The sequence below is a fragment of the Nothobranchius furzeri genome, chromosome 17, assembly GCF_043380555.1.
Source record: "Nothobranchius furzeri strain GRZ-AD chromosome 17, NfurGRZ-RIMD1, whole genome shotgun sequence".
In the NCBI taxonomy this organism is placed as follows: Eukaryota; Metazoa; Chordata; class Actinopteri; order Cyprinodontiformes; family Nothobranchiidae; genus Nothobranchius; species Nothobranchius furzeri.
Genome location: NC_091757.1, coordinates 34,735,153 through 34,759,049, shown reverse-complemented (window position 1 = coordinate 34,759,049; position 23,897 = coordinate 34,735,153). Strand labels below are relative to the sequence as shown.

Genomic DNA, 23,897 nt, shown 5'->3' with positions numbered 1-23,897 from the left:
CAGTGCCTGATGAGCTGCTGAACAGGTGATTCAACCACTGAACCAACTGTGTTGCAGAAGAGAAACCAAAAAAACATGCTGGATACCGGCCCTCAGGGACCAGGATTAGGCACCCCTGCTTTAAATGTAAATTTCAGAGTTTAAGATAGATAAGTTTAAGTGGAAAACTTATGATAAATTGTTGCCGTACCTGTTGTTGAAAGCTCTTCGAATAACCTCTGTTTGGAGAGATAGAGTTTAAAATTTCTGTAGAAAGTGCTCCATGCAGCACTGATTTAGCTACAGCTAGCTGCTGTCACATAAACCTTTACCAAATTCACTTGTTATTTCCAACACATCTGCATACGTCTCTAGCATAAATGAATGCTTTGTGATATGCTGGTGAAGGTTCTCAGGTCACGGTAATTTGAAGGGGTTTCAGTGATGTCAACTGGACTTCTTTGGATCTTGAAGATGTTTTGCTCTCATCTGAGGAGTGTTGTCAATTGTGACTGGAATATGGGAGGGTTATAAACTGTAGCTGTCTCTTGTTGCCAACCGATTGTTTCCGTTTCTTATTCTGAGCTGAGTAAGCTTGTTGCAAGGCAGAAGCCATCTGGCTCTCCACTTGATGTTCTACCGCCTCGTCTCTGGAAGGCTGCCTTTCCGTGTCTTGGCCCTTCACTTGGTCAGATTATTAATGGGAGCCTCAGCACAGGTGTGGTCCCAGCTGCTTTGAAAGCAGCAGTTATTCGGCCGACCCTGAAGAAACCTGGTGTTGATGTCTCTGTGATCGAAAATTACAGGCCTATCTCTACCCTGCCTTTTACATCGAAACTGCTTGACAAAGTTGTTTATCAGCAGCTGGTCTCACATTTAGCTGACTCTGATCTGTTTGAGGTTTTCCAATCAGGGTTCAGGTCTGGCCATAGCACAGAGTCGGCTCTACTGAGGGTCTTAAATGATATCTATCACTAGATCAGGGTACATCTGTGGTGCTTCTGTTGTTAGATCTGACGGCAGCATTTGACGCAGTTGACCACGTGATTCTGCTTGATCGTTTGGAACGATGGGTTGGGATCAAAGGGTTTTGCTCTGGATTGGTTTTGATCGTATCTCCACAACAGTGATGGGAATAACGCTGTTTAAAATAACGGTGTTACTAATGGCGTTCTTTTTTTGGGGTAACGGAATAATCAAATTAATTACTTTTCCCACTGTTGCAACGCCGTTACCGTTACTGGGGATGGAAGGTTGTGCGTTACTATGTGTGTCGAACGTTGAGCAACATTGTGAGGCTTTCTGACCGCCACACTTCAGCTGCAGCCAGGGAGAGAGAGGTGTCGGTAACGCACTTACAAACACGATGATGATTGGCCGGGTGGGCGGAGACCCTCACCGTCTCAGTCACTGCCTGCTGTAGACAAAACAGAGCAATGATGGGAATAATGCAGTTTAAAATAACCGCGTTACTAAAAAAATATTTATTTGAAGAAGAACGAGGAAGACGTGATGAATAGTCTACGGCTGCAGGTGTGGATCTGCAGCCGTGCCCTTCTTAGCGTGACAGCAGGACGTCCTGAAGGTCTGCTCACCTGATCACCGCTCAGACGTCCTGATCTTCTACCTTCCTAGATCATCCAGCTGTAACCTGTTTCTGATCATGTCTTTAGTCCCGCTGTAACACTGATGCATCAGTCTCAAACGTCATGGAGCTCGGGTTTTATAGAACTACCTGTGTGTGTTTACCACCCAGCTTCAGCTCTTCTGTGGTTAGGTCTGACCCAAGTTATGGGCCATTCCCATCTGTACTAGGGGTTGTATGAACTAGTCGACTTCACGGCTCTGTAGTGACTTTTTATGCCTGTCATCGACTAGTCGCTGTCACGTGATAATGACTGACAAGATGCAGTCCTCGGAAAAGACAGCAGGTGATGAGCCCCTGCGTCGGGAGGCGGAGGCTACGCGCTGTGCCAGAGCGTCGACACCGGCGGTAAAATGGACATTTAACCAACATGTGACCTTTTCCCTCTTGCAATTTTACCTTCCCCTCACCCCCATCCTAATCTTAACCAGTTTGCGCATGCAAAGCTCTGATCGTTGATGCGTTCCAGACATCTGCATCCTGAGCACCACCAAATCAGGTGTCACCACCTCAAAAACAAATTAAACACGCGATCGTTCATGTCGGCTCATTTCCTTTCATGTTTTCTGTCTGTTATTTGTGCCTGATGCGTTTTGCTGCTGCGGAGCGAGGCACATCACCTGTTTTGTTCTCCGGTGACGCACCCCCAAAATTCCACTATTTCCGCTCCGCTCCGGCAAGAACTCCGCAGCAAAAACGGTCCCGTTGTAGTCGGCCGGTGAGCTGCGGCACTCCGCTGTTTTCTGGTCGGTAGATCTTAGAACTGCAGTTCAAAGGTAACTCATAAGGTGAATATATATGAACCCAGGTAGCAGTGTTATTTTAGGATTGAGAGGAGATGCAGGAAGATAATTAACAGAACAGAAAAATAGTCAAATAAAAACAAGTTTGTTTTTGTACCTGGTGGGTGCAACAAACAGACACCATTGAAGGTAATCAGAAGTGAGGAACAGAAAATGAAATAATTATTTTAATGTTTAGAGCAGCAGGAGAGGCTGCAGGCGTATCAGTGAGATTGCGGCTGCTGCGCAGGGGGAGGCGGGAGAGGGCTGAAGTAGGATGCAGGAAGTACCGTTATTAAGAGATGTGTTAACTTAGAAAATGTGGGCGCAATTTTAATTGTCAAAAACTCCAGCAAACCTACCCCCCCCCCCCCCCCCCCCCCGCTTCTCGACTCGATTTTCATTACTTGACTGTCGACTTTAAAAAAAATTAAGTCATGCAACCCCTAAACTGTACTTGGTCGGCCCGGCCCGGATAGCACAGCTTGCTTGCATATCTTGGTGGCCTGCCTTTTTTCAGGGTGCAATGAGACTGTTTTTCAGCCCTCTTTCTGAGGTGGTATGCTTCAGGCTGACCAGGGCCAACACACCCACTGCTTACTGATAAGTTCACACCTTCCATTAGAGCAAGCCTCTGATTGGTGGGTAGAATCAGCTCACATGGGCTTAAGGCAGTGGTTCCCAAACTTATTTAGCCGCGCACCCCCTTCTATGTCCCGACCATGTCGACGCACCCCCCAGCCCCGCATCAGGGCATGGATATATACATATATATATATATATATATATATATATATATATATATATGAGGGACGTCAAGCTAAGCAGACAGGGTTAAAAAATATGATCGACCTTTTTCCCCATCACTTTCATTTTTCAAATAGTAATTAATAAACATTCGATACCATTACAATTTCCTTTGATTTAATTTTAAATAAATATTTAGAGTGCCCAGGTAGCACATAAAAAATGCAATGTAACAGTTTTCTTAAAGTAGGAACGTTTAACCTGTGCGGCCAGAGCGCTCTCCTTCCTTCTGCTCTGCGTAAACCTGAGCTGATCACGTACTTGTGCATAATGAAATGTCTATAGGGGAAAAGATGGAAAAGATATAGCCATGAGGTTCACTTTTGCCTCAGACCGACTTATTGCTGTTTTATGGTGTGGCTGAATATGCGATCCGCTGCCACGCGAATCAACCGGGCCAGGCTGGGGCTGACTGAAGCTATCCGGGCAGGGCGGACCAGGTACAGATGGGAATGGCCCAATAGTAAATGTAGGCTAAGCCCTCCATCAGGCTTGTGCCTCTTCTAGTGTCATTTTAAATGATTTTATTTATTTATTTATTTATTTAACCATTACTAGATTACCAGCAACAGAAATGCTACTAATAACACACAATTATGTGAAGCTGGAAATACTAGAATACTGTGTAAAATTACATTCATTTCTGTAATTTAACTAGACTGAGAGACCATTTAAATGCTCAGGAACCTTTGCAGGTGTTTCTATTTGCAATTTTAAATTTTGGCTGATTGAGGTCTTGTTAAATATCACACAGTGACCTTTTAATAGTCTAGATGTTGTATTGTTCCTGTTAGTAGTTCATCCTGTTAAGTGCTTATTTATTTAAATTATTCAGGTTTATAAAAACATTTTGACATTTTATTATGTTCCAGTCATTAGTCATTTATATTTCACTATTGTAGTCATTTTGTAGTAAATTAAGTAAATTCAATTAACCCATTTTCTTGCATTCTTTAATGAAAAAAGTATCTAAGTAGTTATTTTTCTTGGTAATTGGTTACTTTTATAATCTTGCAACTCAGTTAGTAACTGAGTATAACTAATTACTTGTTAAAAGTAACTTTCCCAACACTGCTCCACAACAGGACATTTTGTGTTAAACTATATGTTTTTTCTTCTTGGGAGGGGCTCCGCTGGGGGGTCCCACAGGGATCGATCCTTGGTCCTCTTTTGTTTGCCATTAATTTACTTCCTCTGGGGGGTCAGTCTTTCGTAAACATGGCCTAGCGTTCCATCTCTATGCTGACGATTGCCAGATTTACTCTCCATTGTGTCAGGAGAAAGGTCTCTCTGTCCAGTCCTTTGTGTCCTGTCTTAACGAGGTGAAGTCTTGGCTAATGGCCAACTATCTACATCTAAATGAGGGACAGACAGAGCTTATTGTTTTTCACCCCAACAGCAGGGCTGTGGGTCGTTATGTTGATCTTGGCCCTCGTTCTCCCTACTAAAACCAGTTGCCACCAGTTTGGGGGTGAAAATTGACGCTGGACTTAAATTTGATGCTCACATCAACTCTGTGATCCGGTCCAGTTTCTTTCATCTGAGACGCCTTGCAAAAATCAAGCCTATGCTGTCTAGAGCCCACCTGGAGCGGGTATTCCATGCTTTTGTAATTTCTAGGCTTGATTACTGCAACTCTCTATATGCCGGAATGGGTCAGTCATTAGTGTGCCGCCTACAGTTTGTGCAGAACAGTGCAGCCAAGTTCCTGGCTGGGACCAGGAAACGGGACCACATCAGTCCGGTTCTGGCCTCCCTGCACTGGATTCTGGTCTGTTATCGTTCACACTTTAAACTCCTCGTTTTTGTTTACAATTTCTTCCAGGGTAGTGCTACCCCCTATCTGGCCACTCTCCTGAACAGACCTTCCCCATCACGCGCTCTGCGCTCCTCTGACCAAGGCCTGCTCGCTGTCCCTCGTTCTAGGTGTCGTGCTCGTGGGGACCGGGCTTTCTCAGTCCTAGCCCCATCCCTCTGGAACCAGTTGCCACCCTCAGTCAGGCTATCCCCATCTCTGCCAGCCTTTAAGAGTGGCCTAAAAACCCACCTCCTCCGCTTGGCATTCCCTGAATGTGTTTGAGTTAGGCCTTCATTTATGTTGATTTTAATTCCCTGCTTTCATTGGTCTCTTTATCTCTTGTTTTACCCATTTGTTTTCTACTTTAATGTTTTTACCTGTTTTTCTCATGTACCGTGTTCAGCGCCTTGGGCTTCCCGACAGGGAAGGCGCTTTATAAATAAAGCTTTGATTGATTGATTGAATGAGCTGAAAATACCTCTGAATACCCCTCCTCCCTACCCCCGAGTAGCTGTTGATGTGGTTAGGTCCTATTATGTTGGAATATTTGTTTTACCATACCATACCATACCATACCATACCAGTTTATTTATAAAGCACATTCAAAAATAGCATGGCAGCTAACCAAAGTGCTGTACAAGAGAGCCAAAGACTCAAACTACAAAGACAGCATAGGAGTAAAACATAAAGCTAAAAATATATAACACACATAAAAGCAAGGTATAAAATTAAAAGTAAACCAACCATAAAACAAGTAAAAGCACTAAGATAAGAGATAAAAGAGAAACAAGAAAAAAACTAATTGAGCAACGCTAGTGAGCTAAAAGTACAGAAGAATGTCACGAGCTGCCGCTAATAGAGAAGCGTCACACTGATGAATGAAGACAGTCATTTGGAAAAAGCCAGGCTAAAATAGTGTGTTTTGAGGGCAGACTTAAACCTGCTACCTACCTACTTAAACCTGAGTGGATCTCTGTGGGATAAAAGCCCTGGCCTTCCTGTTTCAGGAAGTAGAAGTTTGCCAGAGAAGTGGGGGCAGAAGACAACAGGAACAGCAGTGTGACTCTACTGATGACTCTGTTTGCTCTGCAACGCTGATGTTTTATCTCCACAAATAACACAAGCCTGAATGATGCCATATTGTGAGTTGCTAATGCTAACGGTTAGCTTCTACTAGTCAGGACCAGGACATGCTTTGCTATTACCGGGATGCTTAACCAAAACAGCCTTCCCCATCGTGAGCCAAGGTGAGTGAGTCAATGAATGCAAATTTTCAATGTGATATGCAAATGTCACTGGCTTTGTTTATCCAAGCATTTCCCCGTCTATTCTCTTATGGCGGCTAATGCAGGAAGTAGGAGTAGAAAACTATTTTCATGTTCAGCTTGCATCTAAAACTCAGAGAGACAATCATACTTAAAAAATAACAAGTAAAAACTATTTAAAAAGATAAAAAAAGAAAGGAAAAGAAAAAGATTTAAGTAATCCCCTATGTAATGACTCACCAACAATTTATCCATGTACTGTATGTAGAACTCAATAGTTTTGTTCTCTGTGTCCTTTTAGAAACTAAATAAAGAAAAATATAAATATGAGAAAGTGAAAATATCAATAAAAAGGATGTGAAACACTTTATTATATAAAAAACTGTTTCTCAGTGAACTTGGTCTTTAAATAACCACATGAAACTGCTGGAAATTATCCTAAATGTCATTCACAAAATGAAATCTTTGAGAATAGAATTGTTCTTGGCCTCTGTTGAACTAGCCTTTAGCTTGTCAGTCCAGTCAGTTTAGATTTTGTAGGTGTGTATTGTTTTTTTTGTTTTGTTACTTGGTAAGAGTGATTTTTAAAAACGGAAACAGTTTGAGCAGTAGATGTTAATGTCTGACTCGGAGCACATGAATGTGACTAAGTGGAAAGGTCTGTTGTCCCACCTGAAAAAGGAGATCCAAAAGAGCTGCAGGTGCTTCACAGGATTTCTCACCATCTTCAGCTGCAAAACTCTTGTCTGCATAACTAACTACTGTTTTCTGTCTGCTTGACAGTTTTAAGGTTTTTTCCATTCACATGCTTCACCTGCAGCATTTACCTGAAAGACACTGACTTTTTTTAGTTATAATGATAAGCTTGAATTTGATGGATGTAGTTGATTATGGATGATTAACGCAGACATTAGGAGGTTTTCTGTGGATTTTGAGTCCGATTTCAGATATCTTGTAGAGTAAGTTAGTTACATATCTTCTTCTCATTCTGATAAACCTGCTATTAAAACAACTAAACTTACCGTAAATCCTCTAATATTAGCCTGTATTTAATTAACTGCCAGGTATCATATTTTGGCCGGTGTCGGAGTCGGCGGAGGTGAATAATTGCCGGTTTTTTATTGTGGCCGGGTGGAATGTGGTAACAAGCATGTATGGGGGGCGGTTGTGTCATCCGTCTCACTTTTGATTTGCCAGTGATAGACCGCGAGGGTTGCTTTAACCGTGTGGAGACGAAGAGGAGGCGAAAATTTGATATCAAGTTCAAAGAGAACGTGCTGATTATGCTGCAGAACACTCTGAGGAGCAGTAGGGGTTGTATGAACTAGTCGACTTCACTATAGTGACTTTTTATGCCTGTCATCGACTAGTCGCTGTCACGTGATAATGACCGGCAAGATGCTTTCCACGGAAAAGACAGCAGCCTGCTGTCAGCAGGTGACAAGCTCCTGTGCGTCGGGAGGCGACGCGCTGTGCCAGAGCGTCGGTACTGACACCCGCCGTAAAACGGACATTTAACCAAATTGTGACGTTTACCCTCTTGCAATTTAACCTTCCCCTCACCCCCATCCTAACCTTAACCAGCTTGCGCATGCAAAGCTCTGATTGTTGACGTGCTCCAGACATCTGCGTCCTGAGCACGGCCACAGTAACATTATCAAATCAGGTGTCGCCACCTCAAAAACTAATTTAACACGCGATTGTTCATGTCGGCTCATTTCCTTTTATGTTTTCTGTCTTTTATTCTTTTATTTGTGCCTGATGCTTTTCGCTGCTGTGGAGCGGGGCGCATCACCTTGTTTGTCCTCGGTGACGCACCTAACTGATGTGGCCGGCAAAAAGCGCGCACTCCGCTGTTTTTGTGGTCGGTATATCTTTTAGAACTGCAGTTCAAAGGTTACTCATAAGGTGAATATAAATGAACCCAGGTAGCAGTTTTTCTTTAGGATTGAGAGGAGATGCAGGAAGATAATAAACAGGCAGGACAGAAAAATAGTCAAATAAAAACATGTTAGTTTTTGTACCTGCTGGTTGCAACAAACAGACACCATTGAAGGTAATCAGAAGTGAGGAACAGAAAATGAAATAATTATTTTAATGTTTAGAGCAGCAGGAACTCTGAGAGGCTGCAGGCGCATCAGTGAGTTTGCGGCCGCTGCGCAGGGGGAGGGGGGAGAGGGCTGAAGCAGAAACTACTTGTTGTTAAAAGAAATGTGTTTAACTTTGAAAATGTGGGCGCAATTTTAATTGTCAAAAACTCCAGCAAACCATTAGTTCATTTTGCTCAAATAGAAATAGAGGCCTGCCTCTAATACTGGCCCTCCTTCCAATAAAGGCCTGGAGCTTGATGAGCTTGAGTCAAATACAGGCCCGGGCCTGTATTAGAGAATTTATGGTAGTTTCAGAGCAGCAACAAGTAGCTAATCCATCACAGGAGCAGCAGAGACGTCCAAACTCTGATTTACCTTCAGACCTTTCTCCGTTATCTGCCAGTCACTCTGCTGTTGCTCTCTGTCCGCTCAGCTCTGCTCTCCTCGAGGCTCTGAGTGATTTCCTGGGCAGTGTTTGCCGGCCTTCTGTTTGTAATAAAAACTTGGAACTCCGGCTTTCATCACGGCTGGTGGATTCCAAGGCCACAGGGCACGAGGGGAACATCGGGATGCTCTTAAAGCTCGCGACTATCAGGTACTCGGATGTCAGCTGGAGAACACAGGCAGGGTCTACAGGGAGCTTTAGGAGTATGATGGTCTGTTTGGTCATTTGGCTACGTTTCAGAATCATGAACCTCATATTCTGTCCCACTGTGTAACACATAATCATCCAGAATAGAAGAGGCCTGAATTGATTTGATTACACAACAAAGTAGAATGTTGTGCTTTGCTTTGTGTTTTTCATCACTGAGCCTGAACCCAGGAAACAGGAAGCCTGATTCTCCATTTCTCTCACACTCACTTTTTCCAGAAGGAATCAGAGGACCTGAATGGGAACGCATGCATTTCATCCAAGTTTACATCCAAGCAGGCTGATCACAGACTGGGAGGGTTTGGGTGATTTGGACCTGGAGCCAGGGCCGAGCCTCACTTACCACATTCCTGCACCATACCGCCGTTAGCTCACTGTCCCTAAAGAGTCCACGTCACAAGGACTGACATGGAAAATGTGATTTATCATCAAGTAAAATTATTTAGGATAAAAGGGACTTTCATCCTTCACCGAGATGAGCTGTTTTACCATTTTTAATCATGAATTTAAAAGTGGACATTTTTTTCTACTTGTTTGTTAACACTTTAACCCTCTCAGGCTCAAAATAAGTTTTGATAAAAGGATGAACAACTAAGTCCTTCAGGGGTACTTCTGAGTTAAAAAATGCTCATGAAATACGTATGTGGAGTAACCAGGTAGGTAGGTTTTAACTGTTGCAAATCTGCAACGCCTGCCTCCAGAGGGTTAAAATAGGGATTCCTTTATTAACATTACTGTTTTTGTTAACTATTAAGTGTCCTTAAGGTTAGGAAAAGGGATGCATCACACAATATACTTAAGCAGTTGTTATTATAATAGTTTATAATGACCTAAGTAACATTAACAAAGGGACTTTTATTGTGAAAGGTTACCTTAATTTTAAAATAAATCTTTTAATTTGGACGCTAAGGGGCAAAAATGAAAAACAAAATACATTTAAAAACATTTTAAATTCATATCTGTCATCATGCTTGGTGGAAGACATTTTAGTCCCTGTATCTACTGAAGGAGGCACTAACCTAAACTAGAGAAATAATTAATGGTACAAAATATAAGAAAACACTTTGGTACGTTTTCTTTCAAACATGACCAGATTTATATTAGCCTTTTTGGTCATTTTTAGGTAAATGTATTTTTTTTGTTTGTTTGTTTCCACATAATGGAGATTTAGACCGTTTTTGGTTTTACATTAAAAACTATCTATCTATTTATTTATTTATTTATTTATTATTCATTTATTTATAGTAAAAGGAGACATTTAAATTTGTATTTTATCATTTTTTTCAGACAAAAGAACAGCAAGACCAGCTTCTAAATCAGAGCAACAAAGTTTTCCTCTACTGCGCCTATTTGGACTACAGGTGAGTGTGTGTGTGTGTGTGTGTGTGTGTGTGTGTGTGTGTGTGTGTGTGTGTGTGTGTGTGTGTGTGCGCGCGTGCGTGTGTGTGTGCGTGCGTGGTCTAGACACAGTTTATCTTATTTATGGGCTTTTTAAACCATGTTGCTCTGGCCTCTGAGGTCTTAAATCATTACAAGGATCAGCTGTTTAGAAGGTGTTACCTCTGACTCCACATCTGAAACACCAGCCGTACTTGTGTTGCTGTTTTACTTCAACGGCTCTCCATAGAATTATGATGTTCTAAAAAAACAAGTCCAACACCCCATTTAAGGAGCATAAATCTTTTTAGTTGGATTCAGAAGCTTCCTCCTCTTGTTCCCTTTTGCCCTGAAGCTCATAAAAAATGTGAATTATTAAATTATGCTGTCATATTGCCTCAGAAAAGTTAGAGGGAAGGAGTTCTGCGCGAGCCTCCCTTGATGAATTACACTGTGATCTCTGCCAGCTGCTCACACAGAAACAACCCAGTCTGACTTCTTTTACTTAAATCCTCAGGTTGTAGTTTGTGTGCTAAACTTGTGTGTTAATACGGCGGCGTTATTGTTTTCAGCTCTAAAGAGGGAGTTTGGTCTAATGAAGGCTGCGTACGCTCCGAGGGAAATATGTCCTATTCTGTGTGCTTGTGCAACCACCTCACTAACTTTGCCATCCTCATGCAAGTTGTCCCCTTAGAGGTAAGCAAAGTGTTTTTGTTGCTGCTTTATTCTTTCAGTTATGAGCTCATTAAGAGCACCATCTTTAAACTCTGATGCTAGGATATCCACTCCTGGCTGTTTTCCACGTGTGAATAATCCTTATCACTATAACACACTTGATATCTCGCAAAAGTCGCTTCTCTCTGATGTCTTCCCTCCTTTTCATGTTAACACACACCTGTATGCTCCAGACCAACAGACAAGTGTCTGTTAGGTGGGTTTGACTCACAACTTCTCTGGATTTTTTGGAGCTTTTTTTTTTTAATCTGAATTTAGCGTTTTGTTTAATAATTAAACTGCAAAGCTAACAAATGATATTGTCCAGAACTGGTATTAGATCTACATTTATTACATTCATCCCACATATAAAGCACCAAACTCACACTGGAGTAAAAGAAATCCATGCTGCCAGAATAGTCAGTAAACCCTGGTGATTGTTATACTCACGTTCTTGTGAAGCAATTCTTATGAAATCTGCCTGATCAACGAACATTTTACTTATTTTACTCAGAAACAGCAAAATATGATCCAATCAGATTATTAAACTACTCGTTTTAAAAGCTTCTTTATATAAACACCTAAAATAGCTTTAGTTTCAAACATTGTTGAAGCTGTAATGACACATCTGGAAAACAACTGAGCTTACATCTTTTTTCATGCCTCTTTCAACATTATAACATAGTTTATTTGTGGAGATTGAAATAATAATGAAAAAAATTAAAAAGTAGTTCTCTCACATTTGTTTATAAACCTCCACCAACACATTTCAAACCGGAAGCGGCTATTGAACAATCCAGTTGTCAGTCTCGCCAAATCACCACACTTCCCTGGCTCCTCCACTCACTACATACACATATTCAGCAACAGAACACCACTGGTGTGGAAGGTTCTCCGCTCAAAAACATAAAGTTAAAGTCCCAGTAGTCATCACACACTGGTGAAATTCATCTCTGCATTTGACCCATCCCCGTGGGGAGCAGTGAGCTGCAGCAGTGAGCTGCAGCAGTGGCTGCGCTCGGGAATTAGTTGGTGGTTTAACTCCCCAATCCAACACCTTAAAGCTGAGTGTCAAGCAGGGAGGCATTGTATCAGAGATATCAGAGAAGGAGAAACCGCCGGCTGCTACCACTTCAAAACACCATTTGAAGTCACGGACAACAAAACATGTTTGGATGGCATCAAAGGTCTCTGATTCCGGCAGAAGTGTCTCAGGGAAGATACCTGAAGGGAGGGGTGAGTGTTCCGTGTTTGCTTTAAAAACCTACCTTGTTGTGCAGATTTGTCAAAACAGCTTTATCGTAAAGTGTTAGATTATAAAAATAAAATTAAAAAAACTGATAAAAAGGGAATCAACTTCACATTTTGACTCAAACAACTACGGAAGGCCCTGATTTACTAATGATGGCTGCATTCCATTTCTGTAGATGTGTGTAAAATATGCAAGCAGAGCATCTTCTGAATGGAATGTTGCTCTTGTTAAACACACACGTGTCTTCCACCTGTTACATCATTACTAATGTGAAATAGGAGCACTACTGGACCAGATTTAGTGGTTCTCACTGGGTTAAGCCGCTAATCAACCACAGTTGACTGTATCGTGGTTTCAGGGTTTTCACACTAAAGTCTTGGACAACTGTTTCTGCGTAGAGTCTCTTTGTGTCAGTAAAGCAGTATCTAAAGGACACTTATTCCTTTAAAACCCTCTGGCTTTAAACATCTGCAACCACAATCACTCTTTCTTCCCTGTTTAATTACTGTCCTGTTTGATATTAGAGCCGCTCAGGATAAAACAGCCATCGCTTTCCTGCAGAGAGTGCGTGCCTTTGGAGTGCGGTCAGCATCCACAATAGTGTTTTAAAATAGAAATGTGGACTTGTTATTGCAGCTAAGTGAGCTAGTTTGAGTCCAGGGCTGCAGAACTTGATGCTGTGCTCTCCCACAGCGAGTCTCTAATTAGCGGGCTGCTTCACGTCCCCCAGCTGCAAGGGAACATCCCAAGTTTCCCTCTTCCTGAAGCCTGAGACTTCTCTCTGCTCGTAATAACAAGGCTCGTATGCAGACAGTTCACTGAAAATCTAAACCAAACCCTGAAAATAGACATAAATTCAAAATAACGTTCATGCATAAGGTCAAACATCATGCATGTGCGCTTACAGCCACAGTTTCTTTGTGCCAATCACATAAATAGAACATTTACTTGAGTCAAAAATTGAGACATCCATAGAAAATATGTTTTATTTTCCATTAATGCAGGAAAAAGCAGGTTGTGCCTGATGCACAACAGTCTGACTTTTCTCTATTACAGTCATCATAGCCTACGTGCTTGCTTCCCAGAGCAAAGCAAACCTAATGAACCAAGTTACATTAAATTAGGACGGGAGAAACACTTGTGTAAAAAATCAAAGCCAAAATGCATTATCTGTCTATTCACACAGCTCACCACTGACCACAAGATGGCGTTATCAACCATTGGTTACATAGGATGCTCAATTTCCATCTTCTGCCTCACCATCACTCTGGTCACCTTTGCTGTCCTCTCGTGAGTTTTACATGAACAGACGCAGCGTTTTTATGTTTTTCATAAGAAGTGGTAACAGTTTATTATCTTCTTGCTTCTCTGTAGGTCAGTCAGCACCATCCGTAACCAACGCTACCACATCCACGCCAACCTGTCCTTCGCCATCTTAGTGGCTGAGGTCTTGCTGCTCATCAGCGCTCGCTTTGACCCGGGCACGGTTAGTACACCTCGCAATGCCTTCCACATGTAGTTATGATGCTACAGTATTTAGATTTAGCGGATTAGGTGATTAGCTAATGATGGTGAGAGAGTGTTAAACGGGTAACGCGCTTACTAAGTGAGTCTTACTCCGTACAGTGAGATCACAGCCACCTCCCACCTTGTTGGTACTGTTGGTACACAGAGATGTGTTACCACGTTGAAAGAGGTTTCTCCACCAGCTTTGTTTTATTTGATCTAACCCTAACATCTAGGTCATTGGCTGACCAGCTGCAACTTCCCAGCACCTAAAAACCATAATCTATAACAGCGCCTTTAAAAAGCAAGTGGAAAATGTATCTTCCCTTCTCCGCAGCTCTTTATCCAGCTTGGGTTAATTGTAACTTTTGACATATCTTGTTTATTTCTTGCTCTGTAGCGATGAGCCGATGCCACTAATGGCTGGCTCTGCTGCTAATCTTTGCTGCACAAAGCTATGAAATACCTTGTAGTCAATGATGTCAAGCAAAGTTCACATTTGTGTAAACTTTTAAAAAGTATCTTTCAAACATCATATGTGATATTAGAATGATCCCTGACCCTAGCTGTTAGCTTGTCAATCCAGTCAGGCATCTAAAAGAGGTCAAATGTGAATCATCTGTAACCTTTTACAGAACGCTGCATCAGAAGGTGTGAACTGTACCTTTAAAGCTGTTTGTTTTGACAGTAACACTCTGGGTTTTATTCTCAGCTGTCCTGTAAGATCATGGCTGTCCTGCTTCACTTCTTCTTCCTGAGTGCTTTTGCCTGGATGCTGGTGGAGGGCCTCCATCTCTACAGTATGGTGGTGAAGGTGTTCGGCTCTGAGGGCAGCAAACACTTCTACTACTACGGCATTGGCTGGGGTAGGTCGACGAAAGTACCACAATACTTTTGCTTCCTTTTATGTCACATCCTCTTTGATCCAATGCCAATCGTCTTCATGCCAAACTGATTTAAAAAAAAACAAAAGGACAAAGTTAAATAGGTCTAAATTAAATGCATTTGGTATAACACAAAGTTCTTTTTGGTTCACTGACCTTAAGAGATCTGAAAAATTCTGGTCATAAATAAACTTTCTCTGACAGCAGGATGGTGCTTAAACTCCCTTTAACATGCTGAACCCATTAGTGCAAAATGATCCCTGTTTTATGACTTCCCTTCCAATGGCTGGACTCATTTTTCATTCTGTGTGCTCGTTTGTAAATGATGTGCTTAAGAATCATCTGACAGCAAGGAGCATAGATGTTCTGCAAAGAATAAAGGATCATTTCAGAATAACTGTAACAGCTGTTAGCTCTAATGGCGGCACTTGACCATAATAAATGCAGACAGTGATGGCATAAAGTAAACAAAATCATGTATCTCAGTAAAAAGAGCCTCCCAGTTTATAAACCGTATCGTCTTGCATCTCCGTCCAGGTTGTCCCCTGCTGATCTGTATCGTGTCCATCACGTCGGCCTTTGACAGCTATGGGGACAAGTAAGTCAGACCTGCACATGTGACACCATTTAACTCCATTACAGCAATCGCACAGGGATGACATCACCCCTGGAAACCGCCTTTTAGTTTAACGTTATGACATTTGAGTCTTTGCACTACAACATTACCTTTATGGGAGGGAGGCTGTTATAATTTCTCTGCTGTTTCAGCTGCTGGCTGTCACTGAAGACAGGAGCCATCTGGGCGTTCGTGGCTCCGGCTCTTTTTGTAATTGTGGTAAGAAATTTATCCCCCACAACGTTTTTATTTTTTAACCCCCAACACCTTCTGATTGCTCTTCTTTGTGTGTGTATTCATCGTTGAACTAACCTGATGACCAGGTGAACATCGGTATCCTGATATCTGTGACCAGGATCATATCTCGGATAAGCGGGGAGAATTACAAGGTTCATGGAGATGCCAATGCAGTCAAGTGAGTTTGTTTACGAGAACATTCTTTTGGTTATGTAACGTATTTATTTGGGTAATCGCGTTGATCTCTTGGTTTGTTTGAAGGCTGACGGCCAAAGCAGTGGCGGTTCTCCTGCCCATTCTGGGCATTTCCTGGATCTTTGGTGTGCTCGCTGTCAACACTCACTCTTTGCCCTTCTTGTATATCTTTGCTGTTTTCAACTCATTACAAGTAAGCTCTGCACTAGTTTTCTCTTTCTAACATCTTTCTGTGATTTTTACTGAACTATTTTTTTGTCTTTTTTAACTTTAGGGTTTTTTTGTCTTCTTGTTCCATTGTCTCCTTAACTCTGAGGTTTGTGTTTTAATTTATTTCACATCATTAATTCCCATTAGCAAGCAGCAGGCAGTTTCTCTTTCTGTTTCACAACAAATTATCATCCAGTGTAGCCTGGCTTCTCCTCTGTCTGCAGGTCAGAGCTGCATTCAAACACAAAACCAAAGTGTGGTCTCTCACCAGCAGCTCCATCAGAAACATCAATGTGAAGCCATTCAACTCTGACATCGTGAGTGCTGGTAGTGAAATGTTTTCTCCGTCAAAAATGAACTGCTTGGCTCGTAAACGCTCTAATTCTCTGTCTTCTGATGCAGATGAATGGGAACAAGGAGTGTGTAATGCCAACCAAGATGAACACGTGGGACAAAAGCACCAACTCAGCCAACCGTATCGACCTCTCTGCTGTGTAGAAAGCTGTTTGTGTCAGTACCAGCTGTGCACCAGCTCCATTGAGCCATTTACGTACAGAGGAAGTTGGGTTCCAACTGCATAATCTGGTACTTCAGCTCGATTAGAACCAGTTCACCACCAGCCAGATTAATAGGGTTACATGCATTTTAAAGGCATGGAGCACTGAAAACCCCTTTTTAAATTTGATTTCTGATTATAATCAGCCACTGTGAGTTTTTCATGCAGGCTGAACATGAAAACAGTCTCCTACACCTATCTGCTGCATTAGCTTCTGATAGAAAATAGACGGTGAAACTCTAGGATTTGAAAAGCCTGACAGATCTACTTCACAGTGTGACTTAACATTCATAGTCTCACCCATCTTGACTCATGATGGGGAAGGCTGTTGCTTTAGCGTCTAGGGGAGCACAGAAGCTAACCGTTAGCATTAGCAACTCCACAACACAGCAGAAGCTCCTTCAGACTTGTGTTATTTGTGGAGCTAAAACATTCATGTTTCAAGTCAGTGGTCGAGTCACGTTGCTGTTATCCAATCAAGGGGGAGGTGTCTAAATATCAGGAAAAAAGACTCCAAACCCATCTGAAGCTCAGCTGTGATGTGGCTATTTTCTACTTCCTGGAAATGGTGCACTGGCGTTTTTTGCCCCCGAGTACGACTTACAAGGCATTCGTTCCTACTAGAGACCATGTATTGATTAAACGAGTGTTCCACGCCTTGAAAAACAACGTCGGTCTATTTAAGGCAATTTCAGATGTGAATGTAAACACACTGGTTGGCGGCAGGAGACCAGTTTGTGGCTCACTCTGGTGAAAATGGAAAGCCCTGGCTGGAGGATTTTCCCTCTGTGGTATAGTTAAAAAGACAATGAAGGTTTGACTTAAAGGAAGTCAATTGCATGATAGGGTCCCCCTTAAAGACAAGCGGACTCATGTGGCTGCACCTTTTGGTTTAGGTTTTATTTGTCTGTTAATTCTCTTCTCTGTAAATTAGCTTATTGCAGCATTACTGAAAGGTACAGGGTGGATATTAAATCCATAGTTTTAGATCAAAATTAGGTGATCCACTTTAACAAAGGCACACATACCAGAAAATCTGCTTTCATGTAAGTAACAGCAAGAACACAAAACCTGTCAAAGCATATTTCTGTTAAATTAGTCAAATCTGGCTTCTGTGGGTGAGGTTTTGTCTCCATGTATCTGCATTTTTATTTATGTATGCAGTGGTAGGACCTCATAAACATAAACGTTAAAGTTTGGCCCCTAACCATTCAAAAGTAAAAGTGTTAAATTCATTAAAAGGAACATTTAAATTCAGATCCAAGTGTCTGTGGGTAAGAAGTTTAAGCTGAAGAGGGTGACATATTAGTGTCAGACATTAATGTCCCCATGTAAGCATGGACGTAATTTTTGGGGGGGACAGGGGGGACATGTCCCCCCCACTTTTTCCAAAGTCAAGTTTTGACCCCTGCACTTTTTACCATCCAAAAACAATATTACTTTATATTAAATTCACACTGGTTGAGCTCTAGGACCAAGTGGAAAGCAACCGTTTGTGTTGAAGCCTGTTTCCTATTAGAACATATTGTAAAGATACCCCCCCCCCCCCCCGTGTCCCCCCCACTTCTAAAGTGAAAATTACGTCCTTGCATGTAAGACATTAATGTCCCCATGTAAGGAGGCAGGGATGAAGGAGGTTAAACTACTAAAATCTAAATCTACAATAAACTACTTCAAATGTTTTTGAGTCACGTATATTCTGTTGTAAAGCTGCCATAAAACAACTAAATATGACCAAAGTGGTCAACAAATAATCCATGTGCAAACTTTTATTGAACGAAGAAAACAATGTCAGCGGAAGCAACGCGTGTTCAAAAACCTAGTTCATTTCTCATAATGTAAAATTAAATGTTTAAAACTCAAAAAGGTGCATCTTTATTTGTTCTAAATGTTTCAGCTGACGGGAACAGCAAAGGTTCAGAAGAGTTCGGGTGTTGGAGTTGGTTTAGACATAACATGAAGCTGTATGTGCAGTGAACTGAACCCAGTCAAGTTAAAACAAAACAAGTTGTGGGCTGCAGTTAAATTATCATCTGCAAACTAACAGGATCCCATCTTTCAGTTCTTTTTAAAACACAGAAAAGGTTTATTTACCTGCAACATTTCGTTTGCGGTTGCAAACATCATCAGGCTGACGCCGATGGTGGCATCACTTCCTTCAGCAGAGGACGTTGTCGCCCTCTGCTGTCCGCTCTCCCATCTCCGATGATGTCTGTGAAGGTTCTCAGTCATCCAGGTCATTGTAGTCTAAGGAGCTTTGAAAGAAACGCGTCTGGACTTCTTTGAGTTGCTTGAAGACGTTTCACCTCTCATCCGAGAGGCTTCTTCAGTCCTCCGATGATGCAGTCCCATGCGCGGTCCAACGTGTAAACTCCATCGTAAACTCCATTGTCTCTGTTCATGGTCCCACATCCACATCTCCATATCTCGATAGCTTCCCTTATCCATCTTTTGTATTTCTGTTGTTCGGTGTTTATGATCCTTGTGTTGTCCCAGTCCATTACATGGTTTTCTCTTATGCAGTGATCTCTTACGGCAGACTTCTTTATTGTGCTTTCTGCTTCTACTTTTGCTGCTCTTGTGTGTTTTCGACTTGCCTCTTTCTCACACTCCTTTCTATGTTCTATTGTTCATGTGTTGAGTTGGCGTCCGGTTTCTTCTATGTATGTTTTATTGCAACGTTTGCATGGGATTTGTAAACGACTCCACATTTAAGTCCAGCTGGTATCTTGTCTTTTGGGTCTACTAGTCTGTTTCTAACTGTTGTGTATGGTTTTGTTGGTGTGTTTATGTTGTGGTTTTTCATTGTTGCTCTTATTTTTTCTGTTATGCCTTTGATGTATGGTAAGGTTATCACTGGTTTTGGTTCTTGTCTTTCTGGGTTTCTGGTTTTTTGGTTTGGTTGTTTTTTTCTTTCTGTTGTTGTTTGTTGTTTTCCTTTGTTTATTGCCCATGTCGGGTATCTGCAGGTCTTTAAAGCGTGTTGTATGTGTTTGTCCTCTTGTTTACGGTCTCTTTCTTCTGTTACCATGTTTGCTCTGTGATATAATGTTCTGATTACTGACATTTTGTGTATGGTGGGGTGTTCTGATGTCCATAATAAGTATTGGTCTGTGTGTGTTGGTTTCCTATATGTGTTTATGTTTAGGGTCCCGTCGGTCTGCCTGGTTATTTTCATGTCCATAAATGCTATACTGCCTTCTGTTTCTGACTCATATCTTTATGTTGCCTGTGTCGTCAATGTTATTCAAGTGTTGTGTTAGTGTTTCTGTTTGTCCTTTTGGTATGATTTCCAGTATGTCGTCTATGTAGCGTTTCCATAGTTTTATTTTGCAGTTTGGGGGGGCAGTGGCTATGGCTTTTTGTTCTAGGTCTTCCATGAAAAAGTCGCACAGGGTGGCTGATAACGGGTTACTCATGGCGAAGCCTTCCAGTTGTTTGTATATTGTGTTATCGTATGTGAAGTAAGTGGAGTTAGCTACCAGTCCTATCAGTTGTACTATGTCATCTGCTGTGAGGTTTGTTCTTTTGTGTAAAGTCTTGTCCTGTCTGATTCTGTTAACTACTACGTCTATGCATGCTTTTGTTCTTTTTTAAACACAGAAACAGTTTTGTTTACCTGTTTGTAGCTACAGTTTCGCCGACAGCTGCCGGCTTCTTCAGGCTGACGCTGCATCAGCCTGAAGAAGCCGGCAGCTGTCGGCAAAACTGTAGCTACAAACAGGTAAACAAAACTGTTTCTGTGTTTAAAAAAGAACAAAAGCATGGATTTACAAAGACACAGCAAGAACACACCTAAGATACTAAGTCTATGGTTTTTGGGTTGGTGTTTTTGTGAACAGGGATGTGACGTCATGTGAGATGAGTATGTTGTTGTCTTCTATTGTAATCTTTTTTAGTTCTTTTGCCAGTTCTATTCTATTTTTGCAGTGTTGATCTGTGTTACCTAATAACGGGCTGATGATTTTGCTGATATCTCTTGCCATGTTGTATGTTGGTGTACCTATGCTGTCTACTACTGGTCTAAGTGGGGTGTTTTGTTTGTGTATTTTTGGTGTTCCATAGATTCTTGGTGTTATGTTTGCTGTAGGAATCCAGTGTTTGTACATTTTTTCTGTTATTTTGCCTTTTTCTTGTAGTGGCTTCAGTAATTTTTTCATGTTTTTCTTAATGCTTTCTGTTGAGTCTTTTCTAAGTATTTTGTATGTATTTTGTCCTCTAACATCTGTTTCATCTGTTGTTTATATTTTTCTTTGTCCATAACCACTGTGGTTCTTCCTTTGTCTGCCGGTAGAGTAATTATCTGTTCATTTTTGGATAAAGCTGTCATGGCTGATTGTTCTTCTTTTGTAATATTGCTGTGTTGAATTTTGCTGTTCTTTAATATCCCAACATCGTTATTTCAAAGTTCTGCTTTCTTTCCCTAATCCGTGATCTGTTGACATGCTAGTTCTGTTGCTACGATAAATTCATCATGTGGTATTTTCTTTGGTGTTACTGCAAAGTTGAAACCTTTTTTTAATATGCTTTCTTCTGTTTCTGTTAGTTCGTATTGTGAAATGTTACATACCCATGAGCTTTGTGTGGTGTTATCTTGTATTTCTTTCCTCTTTTTCTTGTTGATGAGTTTGTTTAACTTCTTTATGTCTTTCTTTTACTTTTGTGAACTATTTTTCCTGTTTTTCCATCATTTGTCCTTTAATTTGTTCCTCTGTTTTTTCATCAAGTTAAGTCCAGGTGTCTTCTGTCCAGTTTGTTTTCCACTTGCTTCTGTTTGGTTGTGACATTTCTTATCCTTTCTTTGAGTAGTGCTCTCTGTGCTCTTTCCATTATGTTCTGCGCTGTCTTGGTCCGGATCGGTGTTTTCAGCTGTAGGCATCATCGGAGAGGGGAGAGCGGGCAGCAGAGGGCGACAACGTCCTCTGCTGCCCGCGGATAAACAAAGGAAGTGACGCCACAATCGGCGTCAGCCTGATGATGTTTGCAGCCGCAAATGAAACGTTGCAGGTAAATAAACCTTTTCTGTGTTTTAAAAAGAACTGAAAGATGGAATTTGAAACTCAACACAGCAAGAACACACTACCTAAAAGGATGTTTTCCTGAAAGGGGAACTAGGCAGTTTTGATTTGCGTTTAGCACCTCCTAGTGTCCATTTGTAGAACTGAAAATAAACCCATCTCCTCGCTATGCGTTTGTCTTTTTAACACCTTAATATAACCCTGAAACGTCCCCCAAGCCTTTCTTGGTGTCTACAGGAGTGACTCATCACTGTACTCATGATCTAAAACATGCAGGAAACGTGCTGGAAGCAGACTGCAGCGCCAGGTATGCCAGCTACATTTTTTCTGAGTCCCAGCGGACCGGACCGGCATCTCTGAAATTGCAAGTGGAATATTCTGGCCACAGGGGGCAATATGGGCTGGGCGGCCTTTCATTAATCCTGTAAAAGGTCATTTTAGCACATACTGGCTCAAGAAAATTAATTAGGAACATGCAAAAGTTGCAAAGTATCCCTTTAAAGGGGACAAAGAATGCAGAGCTTTGAATCCAGGTGGAACTTTCAGCCCAACATCTTTGACTCTGACTCCAAATATACAACACAACAGCATGACGGGAGATGCTGGCTTCTCGTTTGAACAATAGAAATAGCCCGAGATGTGTTGTTCCTGCTTTTAGTCGGCCTTTGTTAGCAGACACTCCAAGGACGATTCTTTGTAAAATGTCTGGAGATTGAGTTAATGACCTACCAACACTTGTAGTTTTGTGTATAACTGACAAATTAATTAAAGGGGGTGGTTAGCTTTAGGAAATGTGTGAATTAAAATAGTTCCAATGTACAAAAACAGACAAATGGTGTTACTGATGTTTCTTTCATCACCAGCTGTTCCTTTTAAAATCACAACTGACAAAGTGCTGATGCATGCTTGCAATGATCACCTGATTCACACAGTGTGGGGCAATAACAGCTAGGTTTTATCATAGTGAATGAACTCTGATTAAATGTATTTATTTATTTGTGATTCAGATTATTGTGTCTTTATTATACTGTGCCACAGATGCAAAAATAATATTTTTTGGGTAAATTGTGTATTTGTGTTTTCCTTCCTGGAAGTTACCTTGTTAAGCTGCCAGCGTGGACTAGGCCCTATGACAAATAGTGAATATTTTAAGCATTGTTTGTGTATTCTGTGAAGTTTTAGCCTTTGCTGATGTGATTTTAAATATTTCTGTTCATCATATATTTTATATTTAACCAGATTTTGTTTTGGTACAATAAAATATGAACCATCTTCAAGGAAACAGGATTTTTGTTCTTTTCTTTGTCCTTTGTCTTACACTGTTCATTTAATCTTTCTATTGTCAGATTTAAACATAAATGTTTTATCATTCACAAGCTTGCATGTGGCCATTATTCATTGCTGTCATGTGGTAATGGCTTGTTTTTCTCATTTTCTCTATTAAAATTGTACCTAAAGATATTTTTCTTTACTGCATTTTCACCATTACCACCACGGGTGTGTCCGAATCCACAGGAAGGATGCTTGTAAGTGCATTTTGAGGTCGATGACGTCACAGCGCAGCGACGAGCACTGTCCGAACTCCTTCTCGCATCCTCAAATGTGTCCTCGCTCCACCCACATTTCGAGGATGGGTCTGTTGTATCCTCACCAAGCCCGTACAATGGCAATAATACCTAGCTGTGGACGTAGCCCCGGCCAAACACGCCCCCGGCCAAGCGAGCAAATCCTCATTGACTCCCATGTTAAAAATACCAATTTCACAGCAGAAATAAACATGTTTACAGCCTGGTACCAAAACATGTTTTTTTGTTTAAATTATCTAGTTTACACTCATGACAACTCTGAGGGGGTGAATTTTTTTCTCACTCTTCTGTTTAAGTGTATTAAAAGCCTAAAATTCTGTATAATTAATGAGCATCCGACCCACGTGAGCACAGAGCTAGCTCCGTGGAAAGGCCTCAGTAGAGCCTCGGTCTGGCTTGGAAACTGTTCTGGCATTTTGAGTCTCTGTGTTTGTGTATTCTTTTTTGGATATTATTTGTGCAATTGTTGGACAAAATGACTTGCTGTGGCATTAATTGCACTAATAGAGCGTCCAAGGAGTCTCCACTTCATTTTTTTCAGTAAGTAAAATTATATTTATGTATTTTAGGTCACTGCCGAGCTGAGCTTAGATTTTAACATGTGCTGTTTAGCCATGAAATCTAAATGTAATAGGGTAAAACCCAGTGCATTTAACATAATGCTGCACTTTAGAAAATGGGTTGAAATATAACATGTTGGTGGAGCTGGGTTCCGTCTATCGGCTTGT

General features: G+C 41.3%; 1 protein-coding gene across 2 annotated transcripts in view; it reads left to right on the top strand.

Annotated features, from left to right (window-relative positions):
* Nucleotides 1-16,675, top strand: part of adgrd1 (adhesion G protein-coupled receptor D1) — a 42,502-nt gene extending 25,827 nt beyond the window's left edge. For both annotated transcript variants that reach the window (XM_015972116.3, XM_015972115.3), the window contains exons 14-25: nt 10,306-10,379; nt 10,968-11,091; nt 13,548-13,651; nt 13,736-13,847; nt 14,580-14,733; nt 15,289-15,349; nt 15,520-15,586; nt 15,691-15,782; nt 15,866-15,992; nt 16,074-16,115; nt 16,234-16,326; nt 16,412-16,675. In XM_015972116.3, coding sequence (XP_015827602.1) covers nt 10,306-10,379; nt 10,968-11,091; nt 13,548-13,651; nt 13,736-13,847; nt 14,580-14,733; nt 15,289-15,349; nt 15,520-15,586; nt 15,691-15,782; nt 15,866-15,992; nt 16,074-16,115; nt 16,234-16,326; nt 16,412-16,507 — 1,146 coding nt within the window. In that variant the 3' untranslated portion in view covers nt 16,508-16,675. The remainder of the gene's footprint in view (nt 1-10,305; nt 10,380-10,967; nt 11,092-13,547; nt 13,652-13,735; nt 13,848-14,579; nt 14,734-15,288; nt 15,350-15,519; nt 15,587-15,690; nt 15,783-15,865; nt 15,993-16,073; nt 16,116-16,233; nt 16,327-16,411) is intronic.
* The last annotated feature ends 7,222 nt before the right edge of the window (nt 16,676-23,897 follow it).